Below are 26,749 nucleotides of genomic sequence, written 5' to 3'. Positions count from 1 at the left end.
CCCGACTACACAAACTATTGTAATAGAACGTATGAAGCCAAGAAGAAACTGAAAAACTTCAGATTCCTGGCGCAAGGTGAGATATAACTAGGCCACGTGAGGGACCACGCATCATCCAAAGCCTTCTAGCGAGTCAGCGGTTCAGTTTACCTTCAACCAGGGGTGGACCGGGTGGCCAGTGGCGAGCTTTGGTTGGCAAGTCCAAATCGAGAAAATGGGGGGACATGAGTTGGTAATGCACGGGTATAGGTCATACCTAATACGTCATACGTGTTAAAGCAACCCAGCCCAGGCCAGACATCTGCCCAATCTTGATAGAAAATGTGAAAATGGCATAGCTGCACTTCTTTATTGTAATTCTGATTTCTGATTCTCTCCCCTCCCGTACAAACTCCATCCATATCATTGTAAAACAAACCCGTAGCATTCAATCTGCATTGTTGTGAGATTATTTTGTATCTTTGTATTCCAACAAGTTAGATTTTCTTTGACAGGTGTGGCAAATGAACAAACTTCCCAAGGGACTTTGGACTGACTGCCTTTGAGTTTGAGCAGGATCAGCTAGCTTGATTACTCCTTCCAGGAGTAAACAGAACAGCTTAAAAAGAGAATTTCGCTTAACCCTCTAATCTTTCAATTCATTCAGTATATCCCTAAACAATATGAAGCTGCCATCCATAAGACAAGCGATACTGCGGTGGATGCAAAACAATACACAATCCATCAATGGGTTTTCCGAGCTGTCGCATAATAGCAGCTTCATACCACGTCCATATAATGAATTCTTCATGTTGGCAACTGGCAACTGGTGCTTACATCTAAAAGAATTTGACCATGCCACGACCCTCCACGCTGAGCTTTGTTGCTTGAAGCTGCTTCTTCTTTGGAGCTTTCAACTGTTGCAATTTCTTATTCATCTGCAAGGAAAGGAACAACTAGCCTTGTCGGAATATATGGGAAAGACAATACCAGAAAGGATCGTATATCAAAAATAAAAAACAAGAACGGGTTGTGGAATTTCTGTATGTATTGATTTTGTGGGATATACATAATACGAATCTCAAAGGTTTAAGTTCTAGATAGTCATATCATTTGCATTGTTCAGCACAACTCATTGAGATGAGATGTTCTGGAAGTAATAGGGAACACCTCTATCCTCTGAAATGAGCCATGAATTATCCAAAATTGATGGTCCATTCAGAATCTTCCCAAGATGTTCTTCTATGCGTACAAGCATAAGTAGTCTACTAAGAAAATGTTGTTAATTAACCAATAATGGTAAATTCTGCTTTCTTAACTCAATTTTACCTACAACTATAAACTCTCTCCTATAATTTGATGACCCTTTTTTTGCCCCAATAAGCTAGTAAAAAGAAAATTATCTTTTGACAAAGTATGATATTTATGCATTCAGAGAGAGAGTTTTCCGCATAGAGGTAATTGCACAGATGTATTACCATCCATAAATCAAACAACGTGTGTCCCCCTATACACAGCCAGGTTACAGCATTTGGATCAAAATGTATCCTGCCCCACCGACTGCTGAAATGAGAGTTCTTCCATCCTGAGAACTCCCAAAGTAATGCTTGCCTATCTAGTCATGGACAAATGTACTAAAAATATTGTATATTAGAAAAATACCAAAAAAAGTAATAAGAATGTTTTGACTTGTAATGTGGACTTGCATTTGTATCATTTTCTTTTAGTCATTAAATTTATATACAGTAGTATGAAATCTTAGTCTAATTTAAAATATCAAGAACAAATAAACAGTTTATTTAAAACTTGTACTACTCAAAACCGTTTATTTTGCAGTTGATTTCTTGGCATTATTCTTTCTATCGTCAAAGATTGATGCATTAGTTGAATCCATTTCTCATGAATAAACTAGGTATAAGCTGCAAGTGAGATGAATTTTAACATAGAGATATTATTCTTCCATAACTAGAAACAAACCTTCAGTCGGCGCTGATCATGGACAATTTGTTTATTCCGGGCTCTGACTTCATCTGGGTCTATCTTAGATTTGGGACGTAATACAAAATCCATTGGTAGGGCTTCAGGCCTAGAAGCATGCAGCCTAGATGATGATTGACCAGATTTTGGTTCCCTACATTATAATCAAAGAATAATGAGCATCAATACATACATTAGAAGCATCCCAAACAATCATGAACAGCCAATAGATCATTAGCATCATAACTTGCATTATTCTACCATGACAACTTACTGTGAAAATTCAGCCAAATCAAGATCGTCATCTCTAGATTCCAGTCCTGTGTCTTTGGTTACTGGCCTGCAAAGAATAATATTCCAAAATGTAACAAAATTACAAATGACAACAATAAAAGAACAATTCTAGATGACAAAGTAATAACAACAATATAACAATTACAAAGCATAAGAGTGTAAAATATTGGATGAATACTTTTTTGCTGCAGGCCTCCGGAAGGGAACTCTCTCATCATCATAGCTTTTCATGTCCTCAAAACGTGTGCTTTTATTAAATATAGGCCGACTCTGCATTCATTTTTAAGTAGTTAGTGAACTTAGTGCATTCTTTTTCAAACAAATTAAAATCATCAAATGGTATTCTGAAATCTGTCTCAACCTCTAAGAAACCAAAACATACTCCCAAGTTCAGACCAGTGCTGAATGATCTATAGCAGAAACTATTCTGATTTCTTATTGGGACAACAGCTATTCTAGTTGGAGAACTCACTGAATGGTGGTTTGTTATGGTTTGTTCCTATTATGCCACTCATACCTCTTGCTATAAAACCTCCCCAACCAATGCAATATATCTCTCCACAACAAGACCACAGGAATTTTTTCAAAGGTAATCCAAGGTATAAGGTATGTACTTTTATAACTGATCAAAAAAATATATTTCCATATTTTTCAAAATACCCATTTGTCCACTAAATCCTTAGCAAGTTTCCTGTTAGAAGTGGTCTCTTCATCAGATCTTGACAAAAACATAATGACCTGTGTAAGAAAAAGTATATCATTAGCTATTTTTCTGTATCAAGAATGTAGGAGGGGCATATAATTGCTCCATAAGGCAAAACCCATACCTTTCCAAGGCCACTTTTCTTAAGCTGTTCCCTCCTATCGTATTGATCTAAATCTATAGGAAACTGCATAAGCGAATAAGCAACTCATGTTATGAAGGATCAAGGTTAATCAGACAATGAAATCATAGACATATGCTAATAACAGACGGGGAAGACTACCATACATACATCAGTCAATATCTTCAATATTGCAGTTCGGATATTTATGTTAGGCAAGCTTCCATCGGGCAGGGGCTCAAGCCAGTTCTTTAGAAGTGTTAGTACCCCATGGTCCAAAAACTCTTGTTGAAGCTGCTTCCTGCAAGAAGAGTGTGCAAAGTAATAACAAAGCAATTAGCATTTTTATTTCTTATTTCCTTTTTTCTTTGTGGGGGTGGGGGAGCTCGAGTATTTAGATAATGGATAATGATCTTACTTGGAGAGAACCTCAGTCAGAAGAGGCAACTTCTTGAGTTTATTAATAGCAGGCTTAGACTGTCTGTTGAGTTCTGCATCTTCTTCAGCAGTGACTTCAAGTTCGGCCATGAGATGTTCAACTAGTAAAGCTATTTCCGCAGCACTTTTCTCGCTCTTTTTCTTTTTCTTACCCATCTTGAAGAGTTGTTTGATTTCATCATCCTCCTCACCCTCTTCAGCCTGCCAGAATAATGTAGAAAAGCGATTACAGTAAGAAGGAAACTCAGTAACGCCAATTATACTCTAAATGAGGACAACTTAAATAACACAGAAACAACTTCCAGAAGGTCCAAAAAAGCATTAGTGGAGATGCATTATCTCCCATTGTAACCTGAGGAGCATCACCGGGGGAGCCTGGTTCATTGTCACCGCCATATCTATCAGCAGGATCCACACCACTGTCATCTATGAAGTTATCATCATCCACATTCCTGACACCTTCTTGGTCATCCTAGAGCAATTACAAAAGCGAACTCACAAGATGCAACTTAAAGTTTCGCATTATATCCAAAAAGAAATACAAGCAAACAAAGTACATTAGAGATGGCAAAAGCATTGATTTTATTGGGGGCAACAAAAGGATTGGTAGTTGGGAAAAAAGGATCCAGTGGACTTAGCCGAATTGCAGTTCTGTAGTCATCCCTTACCTCAGAATCTACCCCGGCAATGGTGTCCCACATCTCTTTCATTTCCGGGTCTCCTCCCTGATGATCCCTGGACCTCCTAGCACTCCCGCCCTTCGATCCCGACTTCAACACCTTGCCAAGCTTACGATCAGACTTCAATTTCTTCTCTTTCTTTCCGCTTCCACCATCCTCGGAAGCCTTCCTCTTACGCGCCGACGGTTCATCATCTGAATCATCCCTCGCAAAGGCACGAAAGTCATCCTCGACGTCAAAATCCGGCGTACTCTCCTTCGCGGTACTCTTTTTGATGAGCCTCTTCCTCGGCCTAGCCTTCAACGCAGAATCGGACTCATGAACTGGGGTCGGCGATCGCTCCCGCCTCCAGTCGTCGTCGAGGTCTTCTGGTTCGAGCGACGGTTCCCTATCAGAAGGCATGTCCGGGTCCATCAAAGGCTCGCCGTCTTCGTCGCGGTACCTGCAACAAGAATCGATGCTCAAAAACCCTAAATTTTCTTCCCGCGGAAACGGGAGAAAAAATGAAAATTTTCGGAAATATAAAAGCTTACAGATCGTTTTCGTATCCCATGTTGCTTCTGTGCACTGGTCTCGAGGGACAAGAACCACGAAAGGAAGTATTAACAAAAACAAAACCTTAAACGAGAGTTGAAATCTCAGTTGCGCTGTGCTGTGATGTAGTACTAGTAGAAGGCAGAGAAATCCGAAACAGGGTTAAAAACGTAGACTCGCAGAAGGATTAAGAGGACAAAGAAGAACCCTGACCTCAGATAATTTTAGAGGGCTAAGAGAGTCGATAGATAATCCAGGGTTACTGCAGCCCCTGCTTGAATAAACTAGAAGGGGGTGAAGAATGGAGGGAGAACCGGAGAAGTTGAAAGTTGAAGCTAGAGGCAATGTGAACCGTAAAAGTCAGTAAAGCAACTCTGATTGGAGATAGGACTGACCTCAAACGGATCCGATCGAATCGGATATACCGATCCAAATTTTATTCGTTAATATTCGTATTCGGATCGAATCTTTATTCAGAGCGCATTTAGTTAGTAAAGCTTCACCATCCACAGACCAACAATTTTCCCAACCATTCTTGGAGAAACAAATAGAGGTTCAAATCTATAGGGATAACAGCACTTGACCCGAACCAAACAAAGCGCATTATTGAACAATAGAAAAAGTGTTCACGTCCTCCACACTCCTGCTGCTAAACTTTGTTAATTCAGCACAAACGGGAAGGGTGTGAGTTAGACACCTCCATACAAAATTCAAGACTCTCAGTGACAAGCATTTAAGATTTAGGTCCGCCAAACCAAACATTTGGAATCTGAATATTCCGGACCCCTATTCCTGCGAATCAAATGCACCCTTAACTCTCCAAAGCTCCCCATGAGACTCCCGGGGAAAGCAAATTTACAAGCAAACAAAGTTGATCTATCAATTGCAATAAATTTGTAAGTTGAAGCAATGTTTAAAAAAAAAAAGAGAATGACCGATCAGTCCAGGATCAGAATTTGTAGGTTTAAAGTACTGCCGGGGTAGGTATTAATTTGGAATTGATGCTAATTCATGGGCGGACATTGAAGCATAGAGTGTGGATTATGGTCATTTTAAATGTTTATAGCTTGTAGTGTAAATCAAAAATCTGCATTGGACAAATTTGTACTTCTCCCTTTAAAAAAATAACTGCTTTACAAAATGGTTTTTGGGTATGTGGTTTGACCTAGAATGGTCAAAACCGTTATAAGGAATGACAGATTGACAGTTTGACCACCCAAGTCAACGAATTATTTATCCAGTTATGATTTTTAGCCCAAAAACGATTTTAGGCCCATGGGGAATGTGCTTCCAAATCCATCTGTTCTCAAGATCATCTATACGAATTGGTAGCAGAACTCTTTCAATGGTGTCAACCGTGGATTGATCAAATATTTCTCTCCGTCAAGTCGACTTCCTTGTCACATTCTAGAAGAATGGTCAATGAGTTTTGCCACTCATTGACATTTGACATTGATATTTTTAAGACGAGTGAGAGGACGGTTCAGCAGCCATGTATCCTCAAACACTTTATGCTCTCTACCCATTTCCAAATGACACCCTAGTACCTCCACGGACCTGCTCCCTTACACTTAACATTGTATCCCACGCGGCTGAACTTGCATGGGTTAGGGATGAAAAGGGATAGGATCGGCCGGATATATTTAAACTCGACCTGACATTGTTTATGTTAGATCCGATCTGATTCAAATATTTGATCGAATTTTATAGGATTTGATCTGAATTTGAATCCTACCAGATCTTCAGATCTGATTTGATTCGATTTGTTTTCTTTAAAAATTAATAAAATATTAAAAAGAAAAAAATAAAATATATCAATTTAAATAAAAAACAAAAAAAATACAAATATTTTTTAATTATTTTCATTATATATACATATTTTTATAAAAAATAAATAATATAATAAATTTATAAAAATACAATATAAATAATACATTTATAAATAAATAACATATATATATATGTATTTTATATATATTTATAAATATATAACACATTGGACCGGATTTTATCGGATAGAGAGTGATTGAAATCCAATCCGATCCGAAAATCCAACCAAAAATGATCCAAATTCAATTAAATAGGATCATATGATGATTCGATCCATTTGCACCCCTAGCATTAGCTTCTTTAATTGACCAATAGGATGTAATGTATCAAAGAGACACTATTACTTCTAATACTATTTACCTACAACTTGTGCTTTTTCCATGAGAAAGTGCTTTTTTAATTTCATGAGAAGAGTTGTGTGCTGTAACTCCATACTCCTCAAGCCCAAAACCCCCCTTATTCTTAGGGGTAGCAAGTCAATTCCAAGAAATAGAATAGGTGGTCGCATTTAATAAAGATATAAAGTAAGATGGTACGACAACAATAGTAGACTTGATCAAAATCCCTCCCTTCACTTTGACCGTACTTTTCTTAAACTGAGCCTAAGGCTGCGTGCATCCTGGTTAGTGTTTGTGAGCATTTTTTTTAAACATAAATAAGTAATGATTATCAAAGTAAAATTGCATTTTGTGATATTTTTGTACTCTAAAAATAAAGTATTAATGTACTTATTTTTTGGATGCAAATTTGTATTCATTTGATAATTAACTTTTTGACCAAAGTTGAGGCATTGGAGCATAAGATGGTTGGAGTAGTTAATGATGGGCCCCCACACCTTTGCACCGATTTCAAATAAACGGGATGAATGCAAAAATGGTTAAAAATGTGAATTGTATTTGCATTCATGAACCGAAAAATAGGTAAATATATAGCGTACATATTTGCATTTGCATTGCAAACAAATGCAGCCTAATAAAAAATTCCAAACATTGCACCTCCAAGGTCCAGTCATAGGTTTGTTTACCTAGCTAATTACATTCTTGGAGTCATCCTCTAGTAAAGGAGCAGATTGTATTTCTTTAATAGATCCGAGGTATTCAAAGAGGGTCCTATCTCCTAACTTCCATTTCAATAGCAAAAGTGGCGAGATCACAACGAGCATGTTTGGTTTCGTTACGTTTATTGAAAAAATGGTGCCACCTCAGTGCCATATCAGCATTTGGTGCAATAAATGTTTATTGGCTTCAAAACCACTGTTTGGTACGTGCATTTATTAAAAAACACAAAAAAAATGTTTATGCATTTATTTTTATTGGTTTTCGTGAAAATAGTTGTTGAGGGAAGTGAGAATTTCTCGCTTCCTCCAACGCCTGTGAGTTTCATGAAACATTGTGTTGACATGGATCTTACGTGTCTGTCGATGTGTCACCCAATGGTGGTGATCCGGTGCAACCTGGATCTACCATCCCAATATGTTTTATTCCTCTCTTCGATGACCTAAGTCCTAAAGCACTAGAGGGAGGAGTCTCCACCGCCTCAGAGGAGAACACCCAAGCAACGATCGGAGAGAGGAGTCTTTGCCGAAGGGAGGAGCAGTTGCCGCCTTCAAGGTCTCTGTTTTCTCTATGTTTTCTCTCTGTCTTCTCTCTGATTTCTTTCTACTTTCTCTTGGTTTTCTCCTAACATTTGTTTTTCCCAACTTTCAGCAACATCTCTGATTTTTATCTCTGTTTTCTTTGATCCCAGGGAGAGAGTTTCTCGTATCTAAGCAAAACAGAGGGTATGTTCTCTGAGATCTAGGGTTATTTTCTATTTTCGTCCATTATTATTATGTTTATGTTATGCTTTGAGTTCATGGGAGTTATAGATTGCAAGTGATTCTATTTTAGTCCATTAGTAAAAATGACAGAATAAGAGGATGGGCGGCTTTATAAGTGATTCAATTATTTTTCTCGAAGAAGAGCATAAAACTTGCTTTTTTTAAGATATTTATTGATCTATTTTGAGGTAGCATTTAGCTAAAGATATAACACGCCTTAGATCTATTTTATGGAAGTTAACTAATTAACTAAAGTTACAGACTCACTTGTGTAATTCAGTACGTTTATATTCAATGAATAGAGGTGGGAAGTAAGCTTAAGATGAAATGTTATTGTTTTAGTGTCGTGATTGTGATATTTGATTCCTGTACTATTATTCAACATTGATATTTTGTTGTCATTTATTCAATGTCTTGAGAGAGAGAGAGAGAGAGAAGAGACACATCATCCAATATATCACTAAAAGAAGAGGAAATTAAGACTTGAAATTTACTTGAATTTGGGCTTTGGCGGGCCCAAGCCAAGCCCAAATTGATCTACCTTGCCAATGGTATCTTTGTTATTCAAAAGAAAAAAAAAAAGTGGTCCAATAAAATGTTGGAAAGAAGATAGATATTGGCAACTTTACATTTCAGAAATGTAAAACAATTCCGGGTTATTTTGCTTAGTTTTCTTTTGAATAACATTAATAGCCATCATTCCCTTATAGGTAACAAAGAGAGAGAGAGAGAGAGAGAGAGAGAGAGAGAGAATTGGGACTTGAAATTTACTTGAATTTGGGCTTTGGTGGGCCCAAGCTAAGCCCAAATTGATCTACCTTGCCAATAGTATCTTTGCTATTCAAAAGAAAAAAATGGTCTGATAAAATGTTGGAAAGAAGATAGCTATTGGCAATTTTACATTTCAGAAATGTAAAACAATTCCGTTGTTTTGCTCAGTTTTCTTTTGAATAACATTAATAGCCATCATTCCCTTATAGGTAACAAAGACAGACAGACAAAGAGAGAGAGAGGAAGAGAGAGAGAGAGAGTCAAAGTGAAAGTGTCATATATCCACCGTTGGATGTAGATTATATCATATATTAACCGTTGGATTTGAAAATCAGTCTTCAAATTGAAGCACATGTAATTTGGACCGTTGGATTGACTAATGTATCCTATACACCACAATGAAAATGTCACACTGAAACATCCATATGGCTGTTTCTTGAAACGCCCCACAAAACAGCATGAAATGGAAAAACGTTTATTGTTGCTGAAGTGTAAAGGGGCATTTCTTAAAATGCCCAAAATAAACTTAACCAAACAACGAGAAGAAAAACATTTAAAGTGGGTATTTATCAATAAACGTTTTTCTGATAAATGCCCACCTAGTAAACATAAATGGAACCAAAGACATACAACATCTCTCCTATTTGTCATTGGGATATGTTCCCAATATACAATTGGGATGTACTGTGGGGTGCCAATGTGAAATGATAACAAGTTCACTGAATGTCTAAGCAAAATTGCCATTTGAATTCAGGATGATCCCCCTAATTCCTGCTTGAAATTCACTTATGTATCTCAAGTTACCATTGAATCACAAAATGAAAACTATGGGATTTGAAGGCCCTTACATATCTCATAACCCCCATAACAACACATATGAGAGAATTTGTAAGGCTCAGTTTGGAAAGAGTACAAGTGCAAATATGTACAACGTAAATACATACAAAATAATACAAAAATATAAGATTTTGCACTCTACATATTTGCATTTGTACCTTCCAAACTCAGCCTAAGTGGTAAAAAGAGCACCGAAGAGTTTAGATGACCCAACTTGGTATACATCCAAAGTGACACTTTTCCCTGTCAACTACAAAATGGTCTATGTATGTATTTCAAGGAGAAGCCTGGATTTTTTTTTTTCCAAGCAAAATAGTGGTGATTGACTTTGGAGATGCAAAGAGTTGTGAGTAAATTTGTACAAGGTAACATGTCCATGGTAGAGTGCCTTTGATATTTACAAGCATAATAAGCTAAAAGATGAGCTAAAGTGTTCTTAGTTCTAGATATGTAAATGAATTTTAAACCCCCTAAATTGACTTTGGAGATGCAAATCCATCCAAAATGCACATGATCGATCCATGTACGTTCCATTACTAGAAGGTTTAACTTTTTTACTATTACTTCAGCATCCAAGAAAACTCGCACTGATTGGCATTGCAACGCTATAGCAGCTTCTAAACCCTTGATGACTGCACGAAGCTTTGCGTCATAACTGTCAATGGCTCTGCAGGTTGACCCTTGGGCTGCAATGATCTGTCAATCATCAGATTTCTTGATGACAAAACCAATGCCTACATTGTCTACATGTTGATCATAAGATCCATTAGTGAATACTAGATAATGGTTCTCAGTTGTTGGGCTTAGGGACAATGCCTTTAATTTGTCTTGACAAAGAGTGAGACATGAATCAACAATTATTTCATTTGCTTTGTCCACCAAAGAAATGTGATTCACATCCTTGTTTAGATGAAATTTCTTGTTGCATGCCTCCCATATCATATATAGGACTACCTGAAATTTGGACAAAAAGCATAATTTGATATCCACATTAAGAGATTGCCCAAGTGACTAAAGCCAATCCGAAATAAGTTGTTGTAGGTATTCACCATTCACCATACTGGGGTTTATACCAAATTGGGCTTGACACCAAACAACTCTTGCAAAGTCACATTTGAAAAATAGATATGAAAAGATCTCCTCTTCATGATTGCAAAAAATACATGATACCTCTGTATTTTTATTCCATGGTCTTAGCTTACTTCTTGTGGGGACTCCTCCCCATAGAGCCTTCCATGCAAACATTTAGTACTTGAAGGGCACTTTGAATTGCCAAATTAATAAACATTTAAAGGATGAGGCAGAAAAAGATGGATTTTGATTGAGAAAAGTCTGGTATGTAGATTTCACGATATAAGTACCCAACTTATTTCTCTTCCAAGTTAGCTTGTCAATACTTGTGGATGGTATTATTTGTATAATGTGCTCAATTGAACCAACTTATTTCTCTTCCAAGTTAGCTTGTCAATACAAGTGGATGGTATTATTTGTATAATATGCTCAATTGAATTCTAGGTAAATGAATTTTGAAGTAAAGAAAAATTCCATGTTCCATTGGAGTTAAGAAAATGACTTACTTTGATATTACTCGTCACCTGTGGGTGCAAGGTGGAAGGAATGCCTCCTCTGATGGTTGGGACCCAAGGATCAAAATAAGCATCTATACGAGTATCATCTTGAACTAACGATAGAAGGTCAGCTTGTGCAACTGCCTTTATAAGTGTAGTACGGGCTACCTGAGAAAGCAATTTGGCTCTCCAAGTGTCTCTTATTGCCTGAATTCTTTCAACCAAATTTTTATGGTCAGATGAGACATTTTTAGAAAGCCATAACTTCGCACCCAAGTAAGTGCCTATATCCTTAGAGTACTGAATACCAACCACTTTAGAGAAATTTTTTATGTTGTTTGTGCACATTTTTACTGAAAGCAATGCTTGATTTTGTGAAACTTAGCTTTTGTCCAGAGATTTGTTCAAACTCCATGATTATATCTTTGAGCCTATTTACTTGCCTTAATTCTTCTCGGCAAAATATAATACAATCATTTGCAAATAATAAGTGACTTATTGGCTATGAGAGCTTACCAAATTTGAATCCCTTAATATGTCTGGCATCAACTTCTTTGTTCAACAATTGGGTAAGAGCTTCCATTCCAATTTTAAATAAGTAGGGAGACAAAGAATCTCCTTGTCATAGTCCTCTTTTAAGTTTGAAGTGACCCATAGCTTCCCCTCCTAATTTGATCGAGATGATTGGAGTTTTCATACACTGAGCTACCACAACAATCCACTTGTTAGGGGAATTCATTCTTTTCAATACTTCCTTAATGAATTCCCAGCCCATACAAGGCGAGCCAACCCTTGCCTTTTTTCTGTTTTCTCATTTGGTGCATCATTTCCCTAGCTAATATAATATTATCCGTGGACATTCGATTTTTTAGAAAACCTGATTGGTTCTAAGAGATAATAATCTGGAGGAGAGGCTGCACTCTTTAAACCATCCACTTAGTAATGATTTTATATAAAAGACTACATAAGCTTATAGGGTGATAATGGCATGGACTTTCAGGAGCTTTCTGTTTAGGGATGAACACAAAATTTGTATTATTTATCTAGGTAGGGAACTGACCTGTATGGAAGAACTGAAGCACAATATTGTAGATGTCCATTCCCAAAATATGCCAATATTTCTGGTAAAAAAAGCCGAGAAACCATCAGGTCCATGGGCCTTGTGAGGATGCATAGCCTTAACTGCAGCGGTTACCTCTTCAAAAGTAGGTGGCATCAACAAGCTAGCTATTTGGAGATGAGAAAGACTGGAGAATTGGACATTATCCAATTGGCTTGAAGTGAAGAATTCCTCCTCATTACCATGTTGCTCAAAAAGGTGCTTGAATGACTGCATAATATCAGTTTTATCAGTAGTCCACTCACTTGATTGAGTTTTAATACAGTCTATTCCTTGTCTTCGTCTCTTGTATTTTACTACTTGATGATAGAATTTAGTGTTTTTATCTCCCTCGGCTAACCATAATTCACTTAATTTGAGATGCCACAATTGTTCATCTTTCTTAAGCCAATCATCATACTCCTTTTGCAATCTTTGGTATACTTCTAATTCGCTAGAAGTGAGGTCCCTTGATTGCATGTGAAGAAGCTTTTCTTGAATAGTTTTCAAATTATCCTCAATCCAACCAAATTTGGAACAACTCCAAGTTCTAAGTTCGACTTTGCAATTTTTCAATTTCTTTGAGATTTGCTGCCCAATTGGACCCTCAGTTGCTTCATGCCAGGTTTCTTCAATTATTTGATTGCATTCTTTAGTTGATGACCAAAAAGGTTGGAAATGAAATTGAGACTTTATATTTCGTTTTGGCCTTATAGTATTCAGTAATATAGGTGAGTGATCCGAGTGAATAATAGCCACGTGTAGTAGCTCAGGGAAAATATCAAGCCAACCTTGGGTTGCGAAGGCTGTATCCAACCTTTCTACATCTCGATGGGGGCTTGGTGTCCATTATTCCATGTATAAGGAGGCCCAATAAATCCAATGTCTATAAGCCCAAAAGTAGAGATGAAAGCTTGCAGGGCTTTTGATGGTCAGCATCGCTGAGCAACTTGACTATTGTAATCTTGAATAGAGACTACATCATTCAAATCACCCATTAATATCCATGGAATGTCATGAATATTGATGGAGGGTAATTTGACCCGACCTCCTAATCAGGGGACACATAGACATGACTCGACGTAAATGACAAATCAGCATGACAGTTTGACCACAATTCGGTGTAATGAGCTTGCTAAAAAACCCAGCATGAACAGCTCGCCACAAGACAGCTCGCTACAAAATGGCTTGCTGCAAGGTAGTCGCTATTGGAGCTCGCTACGAAGGAGCTCACCATTGAGCAACCCAGAGTCTTCGGGAAACTTTTTATTCGACAAGACCGTGCTTGTCAGATGGCTCCCACATCTCTTGTCTGGCGACGCAGCACCTACTAGTCCAGAGGACTACACCCACGTCTCAACGTCAAGCGGCGTCGTGCATGCCGGCTCTACATAACGTCCCTCAATTGATAGGACTGTACACTACGATGGATACCTACACCAATCGAATCTGCCTAGCGAATAATGGCTGTAGCAGAGAATCAGAGGCGGGAATCCTTCATCTTCTTCTCCTTCTCAAGTGTCATCCATGGCCAGCTAGGAGCGAGGTCCCTGCTAGTTAGGAGTGACCAGATCGCGCTACATCATTTGGCGCCATTTGTGGGAAACGCTTCAAAAAGCCTCTCTCCAAGCAACTTTAGTAAGACTTCAATGGCTTCCTCCAGCAACGCCAGATGAAGTGCCGACCAAAACACCTCCGGGGAACGACCTCAGCTCCCTACCGTCTGCATTGGCCAGTTCACTGTACCCCTCTCCGCAGACGGAGTCCCTACCTTGAGTGCACCTTAGGTCATTGCGCCAGTAAATGCTCCACTCCCTTCGCCAGCAGAGGTAACCTTTGCAGAACCATCAGTTCTCCCGATGGTCAGACAAAACCAGCTAGAAAACCTGGTATATTACATGCGAGCTATGCAAGCTCAAATGCAGCAGGTCCACCAGTTTCAACTGTACCAACAACAAATGCTCCACCACGTCTACCAACAGCAGTTTCCACCGCTGCCTTAGCATCAACAGCAAGTTCCACCTCGACACCCCACTACGCAGCAGGCCCAGCCCTGCCGTCGCAACGAGCATCACCCCCACCAAGGAGAGACCTTCCAAACTCAGAACCCTCTCGGAAGCCAAGTTTCATCCCATGGCAAGAGGGAAAGACAAGTTACTCCCCCCACCTCACAGCCTGTAGTCAGGTCGGGGGCCTCTTAGCCAGTCAGACCCACGTCACCTCGGCCTTTACAGTTTGAGCTTCCGCTTGCTGAGAACCAGTTCGAGGTCCTGGCCATGGACTGTAGACAAGGCCCTTCAGTTCACAACCATCAGCAGCAATCCAAGCCCCACACTGGGCCCATCGAGCTCAGAAACACAGAAGCAAGCAGTACTAATGCTAAGCCAACGAAGCAGCGGAGACGCCGTCGAGCTCGCCAAACCACCACTCACAACCTGCCCAAGCTCAAGGGTAAGAAAGAGGTGAGCTCAGACGAAGTGAAAGCCACTCCGCTCCTCTCAGTGCCATCCCCCCTGTCTCCAGAACTTCTAGTCATCCCTATGCCAAAGGATTTCAAGCTTCCTCCCTTGGACAAGTATGATGGATCGTTCGATCCGAATGACCACGTCGACGCCTTCCAGTTGCAGATGCACTTGGCAAGGGCCAGTGAGTCCTACATGTGCATGGACTTCTCCACCACCTTCAAAGGAGTAGCCCGCACATGGTACAGGAACCTCGCGTTGGGGTCAATAAGAAGCTGGGCGCAGTTCATGCAAGTCTTTACCTCCCATTTCGTCACCAGCAAGCGGTGCCCGAGAACCCAAGAAAGCCTCCTCGGCATAGTCTAGAGAGAAGGGGAGCCTATCCGCAACTACATCAAGCGGTTCAATGATGCTTGTTAGCAGATACCTGACTTGGACCCCGTAGTGTGGCTTACAACAGTCAAGAGAGGCATCACACACAAAGAGTTCAAGTGGCACGTGGTGGTCAATCAGCCCAAGACTGTAACCGAGTTCCTCAACCTCGCAGACCAGTTCATAGGAACGGAGGAGGAGATCAACCAGAAAAATGAAAGTGTGCCCAAGAAAAGGAAAAGGGAAGGTGAGTCCTCGATCCAAGGGGACAGTAAGAAGAAAAAAGACCCAACTCGGGGGGGCAAGGCCAGGACAGCCTTTCCGAGCTCCTCTAGCAGAAAAGACTGATTACACACCCTTGAATGCGAAGCGGGCCGAGATCCTTATGGCGATCAAAGATGCCCCGTATATAAAGTGGCCACCCCAGCTAAAAGGGGACCCCAATGTAAGAAATAAGTATATGTATTGTAGTTTTCGTAAAGATCACGTTCATAGTACCGAAAGTTGTAAGAACCTCCGCAACGAGATAGAAGAGCTCATCCGTCGCGGATACCTAAGGAATTTTGTACAAAATAATAATAATAATAAGGTAGGTCGGCAATGGGAGCAAGGTAGAGATGCTCCCGAGCCCAGCAGTAGGCAAGCATAGCAGCCGCAGCAGCAGCCCCCTGAAGAGAGGCCAGTTCGGGGGACCATTCATGTGACCGTCGGAGGATCGATTGTCACGGGCTACACCTCAGCGACAGCTCAGACATCAACCCGTGAGGTCGGGAGGGAAGAGCAGAACCCCCTGAAGCGGCCAAGGGCAGAAGGCCCGATCTTCTTCACTGAGGACAACATGCGCGGGGTCCACCCCCATGATGACGCGCTCGTCATGAAGATAAGGATTAATGACTTCAAAGTCAAGCGTGTCCTCGTCGACTCCGACAACTCGACAAATATTCTTTCCAAGGCAGCATTCGACAAGCTTCAACTCCAAGAGAGCGACCTCAAGCCCGCAAGTACTCCCTTGGTAGGATTTATAGGAGTGGAAGTCAGGCCCCTAGGGAGAATCATAGTACCTGTGGAAGTCGGCACCTGGCCTAGCATAGTAAGGCTTAACGATGAATTCTTGGTGGTCGCAACTCCCTCCCCGTACAACGTCATAATAGGATGACCCATCACTCACGCCCTACGTGTGGTGGTCTCCACCTATTATTTGGCGATGAAGTTCCCCACGGACTTCAGAGTTGGGGTAGCTCGAGGTGATCAGCTTGAGTCTCGCAAGTGCTACGTCGCCGCCCTCAAAGGGAAAGCCAAGGTGGCCGACGACCTCGAGCTGGAGCGACCTACGGAGCAATGCAAAGAGTGAGTTGCACCTACGGAGGAGACTGTTCCCGTGCCCACTTCGGCGGAGGACCCAGCTCGGACACTCTAGATCGGTGCTTCAGTCCAGGAACCTCTGTGATCTTAACTGGTAAGTTTTTTACTTGAAAATTTAGATGTTTTTGCATGGTCCACGACAGAGATGCTCGGCATAGACCCTAGAATCATAACTCATAGGCTAAATACTAATCATGTAGTTAGGCCCGTTAGACAGAAGAAACGCAACTTAGCCCTGGAGTGCTGGAGAGTAGTTGACGAGGAGGTTGGGAAGCTCTTCGCAATCGACTTTATCAGAGAGGTCCATTACCCAAGCTGGGTAGCCAACACAGTCCTAGTAAAGAAGGCCAACGGTAAATGGCGCATGTGCGTCAAATATACCGACCTAAACCGAGCTTGTCCGAAGGATTTCTTCCCACTCCCCAAGATTGACCGCCTAGTGGATGCGACCTCAGGGCATGAGTTGCTGAGTTTCCTAGACACCTACTCGAGCTATAACCAGATAAGAATGGACCCTGCTGATGAAGAAAAAACAACTTTTATAACTGAATTAGGCATGTACTGTTAAAAGGTTATGCCCTTTGGGCTGAAAAATGCCGGGGCTACCTTCTAAAGACTTGTAAATAAGTTGTTCGAGCTATTGATTGCCAATAAAATATAATGTTATGTAGACGACATGATCGTCAAAACTCAGTTTTCAAATGATCTAATAAAAGATTTGCATTCTGTTTTTGAAAATTTGCATAAGTTTAACATGAAACTAAACCCAAACAAATGTGCCTTTGGTGTCACATTGGGTAAATTCCTAGGGTACATCATCAACCAACGTGGCATTGAGGCCAACCAAAAAAAAATTAAGGTTATCCTAGATATGAGACCACCTTGGAAATTGAAGGAGGTTCAGAGGTTGAATGGTCGTATAGCCACCCTGAGCCGCTTCATGTCCAAATTGGCAAATCGCTTCCTGCCTTTCTTTAAGACAATTAAAAGCAAAGGCTTTGAATGGGCCGAAGAGGATGAGCTCAAAAGGTACCTCGCCAGTATCCCAGTCTTAACCCGACCCAAGAAGGGTGATGTTTTGGAGTTGTACCTCTCCGCAAGTGATGAGGTGGTCAGCTCGGTACTGATAAGAGAAGTAGATCGGGTCCAATGACCTATCTACTATGTTAGCAAAGTGTTGGAGGGTGCAGAGATGAGGTATCCAAAGATCAAAAAGTTGGCGTATGCGCTAGTCATTGTAGCTCGGAAGCTCCGTCCGTACTCCCAAGCTCATACTGTCGTCATCCTCACCAACAAGCCATTGAGGCAAGTCTTGCTCAAGCCCGAGGTCTCTGGTAGGTTGACAAAGTGGGCCATCGAGCTCAGCGAATATGACCTCCAGTACAAGTCGCGAACTGTTGTCAAGGCCCAAGCCTTAGCTGACTTTGTCGCAGAATGCACTTTCAGTACCAAAGTCCCCAGGCCGGTTGAGCCCAAGGCCCAGGTCGGATGAGCCCGAGGTTCCCAGGCCAGTTGAACTTGAGCACCGTGAGGTAGTAGCCAGTGCGACTTCTCTCCTAGTTAGATCAAACCCGAGCTGGGATGAGGAGCCCTAGATCCTTCACGTGGATGGCTCGTCCAACCAGCAGGGCAGCAGAGCTGGAATCATTTTGTATGGGCCAAGCGGGGTGAAACTAGAGTATGCGTTACGCTTTGAGTTCGCGGCGTCCAACAATGAAGTGGAGTACGAGGCATTAATAGCCGGGCTGGCTCTAGCAAATGAAGTGAAAGCCAAGCACATCGTCATCTGCAGTGATTCTCAGCTACTCGTCAACCAAGTTACAGGTGAATATGAAGCTCGTGAGCCAACCATGATCGCCAACTTAGCCAAAGTAAGAGAGGCTCTGCTCAACTTTCAGTCTCACTTCATCAAGCAAATCCCAAGATCTGAGAACGCTGAGGCTGACGCCCTGTCCCAGTTAGCCAACACTAGTGATAATACCATGAGAACCGTGTACATAGAGAACTTGCCTCAACCTAGCATTCTCCCGGGGGGGTAGAGGAGGCCGCTCCTGTCGTACAAGCAAAGCCGAGCTGGATCGATCCACTCATGAGCTTCCTGCTACACAGGACCCTCCCTACGGATCATAATGCCGCCAGAAGGGTAGAGCGTCAGGCGGCCAAATACGTCATAATAGATGAACGGCTGTATTGAAGGTCTTACACGCTCCCTTATCTGCACTGCTTGTGACCTTCCGAGGCTGAGCTCGTGCTCTGCGACACTCATGAGGGCTTGTGCAGTGGACACTTGGGGGGTAGGGCTCTCGCCTATAAAGCGCTACGACAGGGATACTACTGGCCAACGATGAAGGCAGATGCGATCGAGCTCGTTAGAAGATGTGACAAGTGCTAAAAGCACGCCAACATCCACCACCAGCCTACCGCCGACCTGAAGTATCTCACCAGCCCGTGGCCTTTTGCATAGTGGGGGATCAATATACACGGACCATTTCTGCCAGAACAGGGCAGAGGAGGTTTTTAGTGGTGGCAGTTGATTATTTCACTAAGTGGGTAGAAGTTGAACCTCTCACAACGATCACAGCACGGAACGTACAGAACTTCTTCTAGAAGAATATAGTGTGGCGTTTCAGACTACCCCGAGTACTGATCTCTAACAATGGTAAACAGTTCGAGGATATTAAATTCCAGAACTGGTGCAAAGATATGAGAATTCAACAAAACTTCACCTCGGTGGCGCACCCACAAGCAAACGACCAAGCGTAGGTCACAAACAGAGCAATTCTCCGCGGACTAAAGGCACGCCTCGGCCGAGCTAAGGGACTATGGGTAGATGAGCTACCTAGTGTACTATGGGCTTATCGGACCACGGTAAAGACCGCAACAGGCGAGACCCCCTTCAACCTCACTTATGGCACATAAGCAGTCATCCCAACCGAGATTGTGGTTCCCACGCTACGTCTAGAAGTGTATGATGACAAAACAAACAAAGACAAGCTACGCACCAACCTTGACCTACTTGACGAGGTACGGGACCTCGCATACATTAGAACCGTGACTTACTAGCAGAGAGTAGCTCGGTACTATAACGCTAGGGTCAAGAAGCGGAACCTCCATGCTGGAGATCTAGTTCTCCGTAAAGTTATGGTGCTTGAGCCCAGTGTTGGTAAGCTTGGGCCAAATTGGGAAGGACCCTACCAAGTAAAGCGGGTACTCAGGGAAGGAATGTATGAGCTCGAAACCTTAGAAGGGCAACAAGTACCTCGGGCATGGAATATTGTCAACTTAAGGCAATATTACTTGTGATCATCGATCTGAGTGGACTACAAGTCGCTCCCAGAGCCTAAGGGCCAAAATGCCGAGCTAACAAAAGATCTTGGCACTATAAGACCCAGTCGCCTCTTCGACATGGACGAACTCCAGAAGGGGGTGGACCATAGTCGCTCCCAGAGCCTAAGGGCCAATACGCCGAGCTAACAAAAGACCTCGGCACTATAAGACCCAGTCGCCTCTTCGACATGGGCGAACTCCAAAAGGGGGTGGACCATAGTCGCTCACAGAGCTTAAGGGCCAATACACCGAGCTAACAAAAGACCTCGGCACTATAAGACCTAGTTGCCTCTTTGACATAGGCGAACTCTAGGAGAGTGGACTATAAGTCACTCGCCCAGCCTTAGGGCTAAAACACCGAGCTAATAAAAGACCTTGACGCCTTAAGTAGCTCACGTAATTTGAAATGATTCTTCAGTTACCCTCACTTGTTGCCAGCTCGGTAGCTCGGGTAACCTATCTACATGCTTGGATAAAAAAAAGAACCATTCTAAGGAAAAGACAAACATTACCAAGGTCCTTATAAAAACAAACAAAATAATAAAAAACCAGGCCTAACAGCCCGGGAGAGTACGTCAAAGCAAAAAGAAAAAAGAGAATTGGGCTCAGCCACCTAGGAACAACCACTTCAAAAGATTCATTTAGAAGAAGAAAAAATAGCAACCAGCTCCTCCTCCTCCTCCGCAGTGTCCGCCGTCTCTGGGGCTAGGTCCTTCATTGTCATGCCTTCAAGGTTAAGGCCGAAGAACTTCTTCCGAACCAGCCATCGGCAAAGCTTGAACCCCGAACGATAGGACTTTGAGTCGTACTCGACCTAGAGGTCATGGAACTGCTGAGACTCTTTAAAGTCCTCCATCGCCTTAGCCCGCTCTTCCCCCACCGCGGCGTCGAAGTTTCGGGTCCGCTCGTGGAGCGTGGACTTCAAGCTCTGGACCTGCTGACGAAGAAGCTCCCTCTCCGTCATCACCCTCGAAGACTCTTCCCTATAACGGGCGCTCTTCTCAGACAGTCGGGAGATCTGCGCTTCTTGGTCCCTAACGAGCAGCTCCTGGGCCTCGCTCCCCTTCTGAGCCTGGAGGTCCTTACCTTGGGCCTGGTCGAGCTCGTATTGGAGCCTCAGCACTTCTGACCTCTGTTTGACAGTGTCATGGGAGTAAATAGTAGTCTGACAGGCCATGGAGTGGGTGGTGGAGTTCAGCTGCTAGTAGAAAGCCAGAGTAAGTAAAAAGAAAAATAGAAAAGAAAGAAGAAGAAAGGGGGGAGAAAAAGGGAAGAAGCAGGCACTTACCACCATGCAATGAGTCGATGCTAGCTTAGAGAGCTGCCTAGGGTGCATCCCAGCCCAGTCCGTGATCTCCTCATGACTGACTGCCTACCGGCTCCTCCGCGAGGCCATGAGGAAGTTGGTGACACTTTCATCCCTTCTCTCGGTAGGAAACCGCAAGAAGATAGTGGGGCCAGACCGCACGGTCGGAGGGTACTGCTCCTGGGGTGGGACCTCTTCTTCTTTGCCACCTCCCATGGCTACTCCCTCGAATGACAAGTGGGACCTCCGGTGGCGGAACAAAGGCTGGGTCCGCGGCCTCGAACTCAGCGGCCCCAGAAGTAGACGCTTGGTCAGGGCGCAACCTCTTCGCCCTACGTTTTTGGTTGCTTGACAGCAGGCGACATGCATCCGCACCAGATATGTTGGCTGCAAGAATCACAAGGCAATAGTCCAGCTCGCAAAAAAAAAAAAAAAAAAGAGAAGGCAACCTAAAGGTAACCTACCGGGGCTCAGGCTGGTCTGCATGAGCTTGTCCTCAGCCAGGTAATCCGAACAGAGAAAGCCGACCCCCGTCCAGGACTGTAGCATTTTTCAAACCTTCGGGTTCAACTCAACACTCGGATCCTGAACGGCGGCCCTCCAGTGGGTCGGAAAGGGCTACCCCTCGGAGTTGCGAACTACAAAATAACCCCGCTTCCAGGTTAGGATCCTGTTAGGAAGCTCGTGGAGGAGCTTAAAGCCCAAACAGGGGGAAAAAGTAATAAGAGCGCCTTTCTAGAGGAGCTCTAGGGGAGACATTCTTAATTGACAAGATAGTGGCAAAGGTATCAAGGGAAAGAGGAAGACAATACTCAAAAAATAGAGAAATTGTCCCGACCACATTTCGGATTGAGTTCGGGTGGAGTTGGTCTATGGTGACATTGGAGTGGGTAAGAACCTTCACTATCAAAGAGTGTAGAGGGAGTCAGAGACCAGCCACGAGCTGCTCCTCAAAGATCACGATCTCATCGTGGTCGTGTTCTCAGGGATAGTTTCCCGATGGGAGGCTGTAAATGAGATCCCTGGGGAGGTTATAATGAAAGACTAAGGCATGAAGTCTCTCCATAGACATGGAGGAAGGGCCGAAGCTATTTGGCTCTTGACCCCAGGAAGTGGAAGCCAAGTTACCGGAGGCTTCCCGAGCCTCCAAAGACCCCCCTTTAGGTAAACCCCAATCTCCCCCCAAGCTCAAGAGGAGCTCGCCCTGGTTACCGTCCCACGAGTACCTAGACATTGTTGGACAAGACAGAGGACTCTCTAGAAAAAGTGAACTGAGAAAGCGATTAACGGGGAGAGCTCGAGCAAACAAGGCGAAGGCGCGAATCCAATGGTCTCAATCAAAGTGAAATGAGAAAGCGATGAACTGAGAAAGCAAGGCTCATAATCAAATCAATGAACTGAGAAAGTAAGGCAAGTTGGCGTAAAAAAGTGAGGCATGGGGTCCTCCTAATCATAGCCACAATGCCCGAAAGCCAATGGTCTCAATCAAAGCAAATCCAACGGTTCATAATCAAACCGGTTGCATGTCTTCCGAGACTAAAATAAAGCCGATTACATTTCTTCCGAAATTGAAGGCAGCTTGGCGTGTTTTTTGGTGCCCAAAAAATCTAGAAATTGCTTGACATCCGCACATATACTTCATGCGGTCGGTCAACCTAGTTTGAATTACGAGTCAAATCCACCCATCATTTCGTGAATTCCCCACGCTAGAGCAAGACCCTTACCTCGAGGAGTGGGGGTCCATTGATGGAGGGTGATTTGATCCGACCTCCTAACCAGGGGACATGTGAACATGACTCGACGTAAATGACAGCTCAGCATGACATCTTGGCCACAACCCGACGTAATGAGCTCGCTGAAAACCCAGCATGAACAGCTCACCGCAAGACAGCTCGCTACAGAACGACTTGCTGCAAGGCAGCCGCTATTAGAGCTAGCTCCAAATGAGCTCGCTACGAAGGAGCTCGCCATTGAGCAACCCAAAGTCTTCGGGAAACTTCTTATTCAACAAGATCATGCCTGTCAAACGGCTCCCACGTCTCTTGTCTGGCGGCACAGCACCTGCTAGTTCGGAGGACTGCGCCCACGTCTCTATGTCAGGAGGCATCGTGCACGCCATCTCTACATAACGTCCCTCAACTGACAGGACCGTACACTGTGATGAATACCTGCACCAATCGAATCAGCCTGGCGAATAACGACTGTAGCAGAGAATCAGAGGCGGTTACACCTGATTTGACAGAGCATTAGTATATAAAGGCCCCGATTTCCAAGGGGCAAAGGTAATTTTTGGGTAATCAAAAATTGTGCATCTTCACTCTTAGCATTTATTTCTTCACAACTCTCTAAGCTCTCCACTGAGTTCTAACTTAAGCATCGGAGTGTTCCCGTTGGACGAACTCTCTAGGAATCCTTCATCTTCTTCTCCTTCTCAAGTACCGTCTATCACCAGTTAGAAGCGAGATCCCTGCCAACTAGGAATGACTAGATCGCGCTACATCAAAGATCATGCCATCTACTAGCTGCTTCTCAAAAAGCCCGTCTTTGTGCCCTTTTTGGACAACCATAAACAAAAAATAGGTCCCATGAAGAGTATGGAGGTGCATTTAGAACACGAACATGATTATCCTTATATATAAATTTGCATGACAAATCTTCTTCCATGCACAAAAGAGACCCCCTGATTGGCCAATTTCTTGCACTATTTCAAAGTGACGATACCTTAACTTTCTGGCTAGTCTTTGGCTTTTATCAAAGGTTATTTTCGTTTCTGAAACGAATATTAATTCTGGATTTTCAGAGTTGCACAACCTTATAGAGAAAAAATGATAGGTCGAGAGTACCTTGTAGAGTGAAGCTGCTGGATGAGTCATGGGAGAGATTCTCCTTATTTTGGTCTCACGAGTTTGAAGTTAAAGTGGCAAGAATTGTAATATTTTCCTTCTTCAAGTGGAGTTGTGTGAAAGAAAAATGGAGCAAAGTACCAATGCAACACATGTTGAACTCAAGAGCCACTTGTTGAGATAGGCAAGTGCATGTTAGAGACGTGTTTGACATGCAAAAATTGCTATGTCAGAAGCTTTCCTCTTGGTTGAAGCTTGTTCTTCAAGGAGACTTGGAGCTGGAAAAAACCTTACAGACTTGATGCCGGAAAAACCTTACTTTGGATGATGACGATGACATTAATTCTACATTTATATATATATATATATATATATATATAGACTATCATTAACATTAGGAAATGCCCGTTCAGGGATTCTCAACAGTTACGTGATCAGCTTGGATTTAGAATCACTTGAACTTGTTCTGCCCGTTTGATCAAATGCATGTGTTCCCTATGTAGGATTAAGTGTCAAAGATTTTTTAACTACCTAGCTAACTTATTGATCATTCCAAACATGGTAAATGCTGACATGACAATAGTTTGTACAACAGAAAAATAATATATGATAATACAAGCATCCAAATATAAAGATAATAATGCATTAAATAATAACACTTTTACCCCTTGGTGTAGGTTATGCTATTGACCGTAAGATTTATCCTTACACCAAGGTTATCCCGATTGAAGGCATTGGCCACTTACATCAACATGAATGGGAGTGGGTTTAGGGTAAAAAGGAGGAGATGTCAAAATCTATATATGATTATGCCAAATAATCATGCCACAATGTTTAGAACAGTATGATTATATGCCATATAAAAGCTTATCGGCACATATGGTCATGCCACATGTCACCATAATTATTATTATTATTATTATGCCACGTGGCATATAATGGTTTTGTCATGTATAATACATATGATTATGGATTATGTGCCATGGGCATAAGGCTCCGTTTGCAAAAGAGTGCGAAATCGTGTATTTTGTAGCATTTTGTATGTATTTGCTAGGGCCATAAACAGACTGGATTCGGATCAAATTTAGAAAAATCTGAATTCGATCTGATTATTGAAAATTTTCATCCGAATTTGAAGATTTTGTATTCAAATTTGAAACCTAGTTAACGGATTCAAATTGGATCTAAATTTAGTCTGACTACTCTTTAATTTTTTTAAAATACAAAAAAAAAATAAAAAATAATTATTTTTCAACTTATATATAATAAATTAGTGTAAATATAACATATTGAATTTATTATATATGAATATATATTTAATATCTCTTATAATTTTAAATAAGAAATGTAATTTTAAGGTGAAAATTATAGTGATTCACAATCTATATTTTAGAATGTAATTTTAACGAGAAAAAATGAAGTAATAGTGATTCATAAAAATATTTATATATATTCTAATCTTTTTTGGGTATTTATACTGATACACACCATTAATAACCTCCTCCCCAAATTCGGTGGTTGCAGGAATAGAATCCGGGTCTATGCTGGAATGAACCAGCTAATATACCAACTGAGCCACCCCTCAATTGGCTTAGTTGGGCTTTACATATAAAATAATAGAAAAATAATTTCTTCCTTTATAGTTATTGAGCTTCAACTGCTTAGCATGAGAATTAATTGATTCTTTAGCCAGTTGTATTAGAGACTTGGATCAAATCCCCCTGCCTCCAAAATTGGTGGTTAAGAAAATTGGTTCATCCCATGTATTGGTGGGTAAATTTGGGTTTTGACATTAATTTGGGTCAAAGTTAGGGTTCATATTTAGGTTGTCCCTTAACTTAACTCAATCCATCTAATTAGCACCCTTGTTTTATTAGATAGAGCCAAAGTGGATTCAAAGATGTTTAAGAGGAAACAAAGGATTTAAATGGGGAGGGAAGATATTACAAACATTGATTGTTAAAAGGCGGGGAGGAGAGAGAGAGAGAGAGAGAAGAAGAAGAAGAAGAATTGTGTTATTATAGAGTGAATAAGAAGAATAATAAGAAGAATTGTGTTATTAGAGAGTAAATATGCATTTTATGAGAGAAAATAAAGACCTATGGGGGTTTTAATTTTGCTTGGTTATATTTTGAATGATTTATTTTAAAAATAAATATGCACATGTGTGAGAAAATAGAGTAAGAGGAGCCATATGTTATCTATGTGGCGAGAGGGCCCCTCACCACAAATAAATTAAAGTCAATAAATATTATGATAAATCCTATCTTTCCAAATTTATCCTAAATAAGAGGGAGGGAAGGTGAGGGGTCTTCTCACCGTAGAGCTCACGCATGCCTCTTCCTTTTCTTTCTTAAACATGTGCATATCATTAAAAATATAACAAGAAAAATTAAACCATCATGGGTCTTCATCATAAAATCCATA

The 26,749-nt window shown here is 41.8% G+C and overlaps 1 protein-coding gene across 1 annotated transcript; it reads right to left on the bottom strand.

Annotated features, from left to right (window-relative positions):
* Positions 1-322: 322 nt before the first annotated feature.
* LOC148870560 (protein IWS1 homolog 1-like) lies at positions 323-5,438 on the bottom strand. The gene is made up of 11 exons (XM_088971090.1): positions 4,726-5,438; positions 4,181-4,634; positions 3,865-3,984; positions 3,493-3,713; positions 3,246-3,375; positions 3,078-3,140; positions 2,911-2,988; positions 2,429-2,520; positions 2,231-2,296; positions 1,957-2,110; positions 323-917 (listed from the first exon to the last, which is right to left on the bottom strand). The coding sequence occupies exons 1-11, from the start codon at positions 4,743-4,745 to the stop codon at positions 819-821; spliced, it is 1,497 nt and encodes a 498-aa protein (XP_088827216.1). The 5' UTR covers positions 4,746-5,438; the 3' UTR covers positions 323-818.
* Between the last annotated feature and the right edge of the window lie 21,311 nt (positions 5,439-26,749).

This window comes from Nelumbo lutea, chromosome 2, assembly GCF_056320005.1.
Source record: "Nelumbo lutea isolate HS-2025 chromosome 2, American lotus-T2T, whole genome shotgun sequence".
In the NCBI taxonomy this organism is placed as follows: Eukaryota; Viridiplantae; Streptophyta; class Magnoliopsida; order Proteales; family Nelumbonaceae; genus Nelumbo; species Nelumbo lutea.
Note: the sequence above shows the minus strand (reverse complement) of the source record. Positions and strands in the feature narration are given on the sequence as shown.

Excerpts from the sequence above, each read along its gene's own strand:
- LOC148870560 (XM_088971090.1), bottom strand. The coding sequence starts at position 4,745 with ATGGGATACGAAAACGATCT. Across the intron at positions 3,376-3,492 it reads CTGACTGAGGTTCTCTCCAA|GAAGCAGCTTCAACAAGAGT; the intron begins GTAAGATCATTA and ends CTCTTCTTGCAG. Across the intron at positions 3,141-3,245 it reads TATTGAAGATATTGACTGAT|TTTCCTATAGATTTAGATCA; the intron begins GTATGTATGGTA and ends TCGCTTATGCAG.